Source organism: Notolabrus celidotus, chromosome 15 (assembly GCF_009762535.1).
Source record: "Notolabrus celidotus isolate fNotCel1 chromosome 15, fNotCel1.pri, whole genome shotgun sequence".
Classification (NCBI taxonomy): Eukaryota; Metazoa; Chordata; class Actinopteri; order Labriformes; family Labridae; genus Notolabrus; species Notolabrus celidotus.
This window is the reverse complement of record NC_048286.1, coordinates 33,980,805-33,986,788: the sequence shown is the minus strand read 5'-3', so window position 1 is coordinate 33,986,788 and position 5,984 is coordinate 33,980,805. Positions and strand designations below refer to the sequence as shown.

General features: G+C 44.8%; 1 protein-coding gene across 1 annotated transcript in view; it reads right to left on the bottom strand.

Annotated features, from left to right (window-relative positions):
- LOC117826736 (NACHT, LRR and PYD domains-containing protein 3-like) overlaps positions 1-1,681 on the bottom strand; it is a 13,049-nt gene extending 11,368 nt beyond the window's left edge. Inside the window, exons 1-2 of the mRNA XM_034703018.1 lie at positions 1,672-1,681; positions 1-1,437 (exon numbers count right to left, since the gene is read on the bottom strand). The exon at positions 1-1,437 is cut by the window's left edge and continues 673 nt beyond it. Coding sequence (XP_034558909.1) covers positions 1-1,437; positions 1,672-1,681 — 1,447 coding nt within the window. The remainder of the gene's footprint in view (positions 1,438-1,671) is intronic.
- Positions 1,682-5,984: the final 4,303 nt, after the last annotated feature.

The window sequence follows — 5,984 nt, the reverse complement described above, 5'->3', positions numbered from 1 at the left end:
GTGCTGCTTTGTTCCTGTCTTGTTCCTTCAGTGCTGCTGTGTTCCTGTCTTGTTCCTTCAGTGCTGCTTTGTTCCTGTCTTGTTCCTTCAGTGCTGCTGTGTTCCTGTCTTGTTCCTTCAGTGCAGCTTTGTTCCTGTCTTGTTCCTTCAGTACCTTTGTGTTCCTGGTTGTGAAACAGTGGATCTTGTAGACTGCAGCCAGAAACTCCTGAACGCTCAGATGAACAAAGCAGTAGACTGTTTTCTGGAAGATCACATACTCTGTTTTGAAGATCTCTGTACAGAGTCCTGAGTACACCGAGGCCTCTGTGACATCCAGACCACAGCGCTCCAGGTCTTCTTGGTAGAACATGATGTTTCCTTTCTTCAGATGTTCAAACGCCAGCCGGCCCAGCTTCAGGAGAACTTCCCCGTCAGCCTCCATCAGCTCCTGAGGACTGGTCTCAGGACCCTCAGCGTACTTCTTCCTCTTCCTCTTGGTCTGGACCAGCAGGAAGTGTGAGTACATGTCAGTCAGGGTCTTGGGCAGCTCTCCTCTCTGCTCTGTGCTCATCATGTGCTCCAGGACTGTAGCAGTGATCAAGCAGAAGACCGGGATCTGACACATGATGTGGAGGCTCCTGGAGGTCTTGATGTGTGAGAGGATTCTGCTGGACAGATCTTCATCACTGATCCTCCTCCTGAAGTAGTCCTCCTTCTGGGCGTCAGTGAAGCCTTGGACTTCTGTGACCCTGTCAACGCGTGAAGGAGGGATCTGATTGGCTGCTGCGGGTCGAGAAGTGATCCAGACCAGAGCTGAGGGGAGCAGATTCCCCTGGATGAGGTTTGTTAACAGCAGGTTTATGGATGAGCTCTGTGTGACGTCAGACACAACCTGAGTGTTCTTGAAATCCAGAGACAGTCTGCTTTCATCCAGACCGTCAAAGATGAACACCAGTTTATAGACAGCCAGCGTCTCTGCTGGGACCTTCTGTAATGTTGGATGGAACTCATGGAGCAGCTGGAGGAGACTGTACCGCTTATCTCTGATCAGGTTCAGCTCCCTGAATGAAAGCAGAACCACCAGACTGAGGTCCTGGTTCTCCAAGCCCTCTGCCCAGTCCAGAGTGAACTTCTGCACTGAGACGGTTTTTCCAACACCAGCGACGCCGACTGTCAGAACCACTCTGATGGGTTCCTGTTGACCGGGTAAGGCTCTGAAGATGTCCTGGCACTTGATGGGAGTTTCCTGGAGGGTCTTCTTCTTGGAGGCGGTCTCCAGCTGTCTCACCTCATGTTGTGTGTTCACCTCTTCACTCTGTCCCTCTGTGATGTAGAGCTCAGTGTAGATCCTGTTGAGGAGGGTTCTACTTCCTGTTTCCTCACTTCCTTCATTCACACGCTCACATCTGGTCCTCAGACTGGTCTTGTGTTGATCTAAAACCTCCTGCAGACCACCTTTCAACAGAACAGAGAAACAGACAGCAGCTGAACATCTCCTGATTCTTTTCGTTGTAAACAAACGTTGACTCAAAGAACCTGAAAAGGATTCAAGGTTAGAGAGTCTTTGAGGCAGATCAGAAACCCTTCTGTCCCCTGAGCCTCTGACTGGGTGTCACTGAACACCTTTGTCATTTGGATCAACTGATTGTTAAGAACTCACTCCAACACACAGTGTTGCTTTTCTATCACGTGGTCTCATGTTACATTCAGCTATCAGTGTAACGTTTGAAGCTTGTTTGGATGTGAATCAGCTGACTGAAGCTGCAGCCCACAGGCGAGACGCTCAGCTGGGGCTGCGGCTGTGCACCGGGTCTCCACGAGGGCTTTTTGGGGGGGAGGGTAAAAAACTATGCTGACAACAGGACCGGTGAGAGGACTCTGATGTTGATATTATGTCTGCAGAGATCTGGGCTTCAGTGCTCCATCCACGTTTCAAAACACCCTCTGACACATGGTCCTCCTACAAAATAATCAACACGCTGAAGATCAACATGTGGAGCAGGCTCATAGAGAATCTCTGCAGACACAGAGTCAGTGAAGACCCAGACCACATGTGGATTTACTGCAACAGGACACCTGAACAGGATCATGTTTCAGACTCACAGAGTCCAGTTTTCTGTCTACTGGTTCTTATTGAGAACAAGGAGCATGTTGACGTGGTCAGGTGTCAGCCAGGAGATCAACCGGGTCAGAATCAGTCCGGCAGCAGAGAAAAACAGAGACCTGTCCCTCAGCCCCCAGCTGAGAGTCTCCTCTGTGAGCAGTCAGCTGATTCACATCCAAACAGGCTTTAAACTTCAAACTCTTGTTTGGCAGGATGTTGTTCAGTAGTCGTGGTGAACGCTTAGAGACTGCAAGTCAAAGTATTCAGTAAGTTTACAACTGTAATTCAAGGAGATAAATAAACCATCGTTCATATTCATGCTTCATTTGCCTTCATCTTAACATGAGTCTGAGAAAGAACAGTTTGTGTCTATAAATCTGATATTGTTTATTAGAATACAGATTTATTTATTGCTTGTGTTTGTTGAAGAATACATGAAGAGGACCCTGAAAAAATAATCAAATATTAAATCACAATATTAAAGAAAATAATCACAATTAAAGCCGCAAGCGGCGATGAACGGGCCCTCGCACACCCGCAGCCGCCGCCTACACGAGCCGCCACCACATGTAAACCGCTGCCTGATATCAGTTCCCACGTGATGTGAAAGCAAGATCTGAGAGTATATACTGGCTTAGGTGGTGCAAATGTTCCAAGATTTGGGAGATTGCCAAGAAAACCACCAAACTTGACACTGTGCCACGCCCACAATTTTAGTCTGAACAGAATTCCTTTAATCATTAATCATTCACATTGAAATCTGTATGTGCGTTGATGCACTGCCTGAAAGTCAGCATCGCCTGTTCTGTCCACCGCCTGATGATTTTTGGAGATTTGGGCATTTGAAAGTCTTAAAAAACATTTTTTTGGTTTATGTTGAGACTTTTGCTTTAATTTGAAAGCCAAGTTATTAGGAGAAGTGTTTCGGCGGTTTGATGTTAGTGTTTGGAAGGTTGTTTTTACTGTCCTGGTCAATGTAACATGTGTAACAATGAGCGTTGTTCTTAGTGTTACTTTGGATAGCAGTGATGTGAACCTTATAGTGTTCATATTTATCAATCAATCAATCAATCAATCTTTATTTGTATCGCGCCAAATCACAACAAACGTTATCTCAAGATGCTTTTACAAACATAGGAGGTCTAGACCACACTATGTCAAATTATGAACAGAGACCCAACACCAAGACAGGGTAAGACTCAGTCTGACCCCACCTTAATCCACCATGAGCATTACACATCACAGTATTTAGCTAGTTACAGTGGTGAGGACAAACTTCCTTTAACAGGCAGAAACCTCCAGCAGAACCAGACTCATGTTAGACACACATCATGCCTCGACTGAGTTGGGTCTGGAAAGACAGATAGAGGGGAGTAAGAGAGAGAGGTGATAGTGATGAGACGAGTCGTGGAAGCTGTTGCCGCTGGAGTCCAGATCGTCCACAGCAGGAGGACGTCTACGGCAGCTCAGAGGAATCTACGAGACAATGGAGCTCAGGGACTCCAGAAAGGTCTATGGTTAGTAACTTTAATGGGACAGGCAGAGTTAAAGTAAGTGATGAAGGGGTTGGGGGGAAGGGGGTGAGCTAGGATCCCAGTGTGTCAGTGTGCCAGTTCCCCCGGCAGTCTAAGCCTATAGCAGCATGACAAAAGCTGGTCCAAGCCTGATCCAGCTCTAACTATAAGCTTTATCAAAAAGGAAAGTTTGAAGCCTACTCTTAAAAGTGGAGAGGGTGTCTGCCTCCCGGACCCTGACTGGTAGATGATTCCAAAGGAGAGGGGCCTGATAACTGAAGGTTCTACCTCCCATACTACTTTTAGAGATTTTAGGTACAACTAGCAAGCCTGCATGTTGGGAGCGTAGAGTTCTAGAGGGGTAATAGGGCACTATGAGCTCTTTAAGATACGAGGGTGCCTGATTTTTAAGGGCTTTGTAGGTTAAAAGAAGGATTTTAAAGTCTATTCTACATTGTATTGGGAGTCAGTGTAGAGAAGCTAACACTGGAGAGATGTGCTCCCTCTTCCTAGTTTTAGTCAATACTCGAGCTGCAGCGTTTTGAACTAGCTGAAGAATCTTTAGAGACTTATTGGGGCAGCCTGATAAGAGGGAGTTACAGTAATCTAACCTGGAGGTAACAAATGCATGGACTAGTTTTTCTGCGTCGCTCTGAGACAGGAAGTGTCTAATTTTAGAAATATTGCACAAGTGAAAATAGGCTGACCTTGAGATTTTGCTGAATTTGGGAGTTCAAGGATAAATCTTGATCAAATAGGACTCCTAGATTCCTAGCCGAGGTGCTGGATGCCAGACTAATGCCGTCTAAGGTACTTATATTATTAGAAAAAGTCTCTCTGAGGTGTTTGGGGCCGATAACAATCACTTCAGTTTTTCCTGAGTTTAGCAGTAAGAAATTTCTGGTCATCCAGGTCTTTATGTCTTTTAGACAAGCTTCTAATTTAGATAACTGATTGGTTTCTTCTGGCTTCACTGATAGATAGAGCTGAGTGTCATCAGCATAACAATGAAAATTAATAGAGTGCTTCCTCATGATGTTACCTAGAGGAAGCATATATAAGGTGAAAAGAATTGGTCCTAGCACTGATCCTTGTGGAACTCCCTGACTAACCCTGGTCTGCACTGAGGACTTTTCATTTACGTGAACAAATTGAGATCGATCTGTTAGGTACGATTTAAACCAAGCTAACGCAGTCCCTGTAATGCCAATTAGTTGCTCTAATCTCTGTAACAGGATTTGATGGTCAATCGTATCGAATGCAGCACTAAGATCTAATAAAACAAGTACGGAGAGAAGACCACTGTCTGAGGCCATTAGTAGATCATTGGTTACTTTTAACAGTGCAGTCTCTGTGCTATGGTGGGCTCTAAACCCCGACTGAAGGTCCTCAAACAAACTGTTGCTCTTAAGAAAGTCCCAGAGCTGAACTGACACCACTTTCTCCAGGATTTTAGAGATAAAGGGGAGGTTAGATATCGGCCTATAGTTAGATAAGGAGCCTGAATCAAGAGTGGGCTTTTTAAGGAGAGGTTTAATTACAGCTACTTTAAATGATTGAGGTACATAGCCTGTCAGTAAAGACATATTAATCATACTTAGTAAAGAACTGCTAACTAGTGGAATTACTTCTTTTAGCAGCTTAGTTGGGATTGGGTCTAAAAGACAGGTCGATGGTTTAGCTGAAGAAACTGTTGAAACCAGTTCAGGAAGGTCAATGGGTGAAAAACAGTCTAGGTATACATCTGGCTTTAACGCCGTTTCAATGATCCCGCTGTTGGTAAAGGGTCCTACACTAGTTAAAGGTAAGAGGTTACTAATTTGATCTCTAATCTTTAAGATTTGATCATTAAAGAAGCTCATAAAGTCATCGCTGCTGAGGGCTAAAGGAATACATGGCTCAGTGGAGCTATGACTGTCTGTCAGCCTGGCTACAGTGCTGAAGAGGAACCTAGTGTTGTTTTTATTCTCTTCTATTAGAGAGGAGTAATAGGCAGCTCGAGCATGCTGCAGGGCCTTCCTATATTTATTAAGACTATCCTTCCAAAGTGAGCAGGTTTCAGTTGTTTTATTGGAGCGCCATAATCTTTCTAGTTTTCTAGAGTTTTGTTTTAGTTCACAGGTTTGAGCATTATACCACGGAGCTAGCCTCTGTCGTCTAATAGTCTTCTGTTTAAGAGGAGCGATTAGGTCTAGGGTAACCTGCAGAGAACCTGTAGTATCATCTACAAACTGATCTAGCTGAGAGGAACTGGAGCTAGTATACAAGCTTTGAGCTAAGGTTGGACTAAATACTGAGTTTAACGCAGCAGGGATAGCCTCTTTGAACTTAGCTACGGCACTATCAGACAAATTCCTGGTTATTACGTTTTTATTACCTTGAGT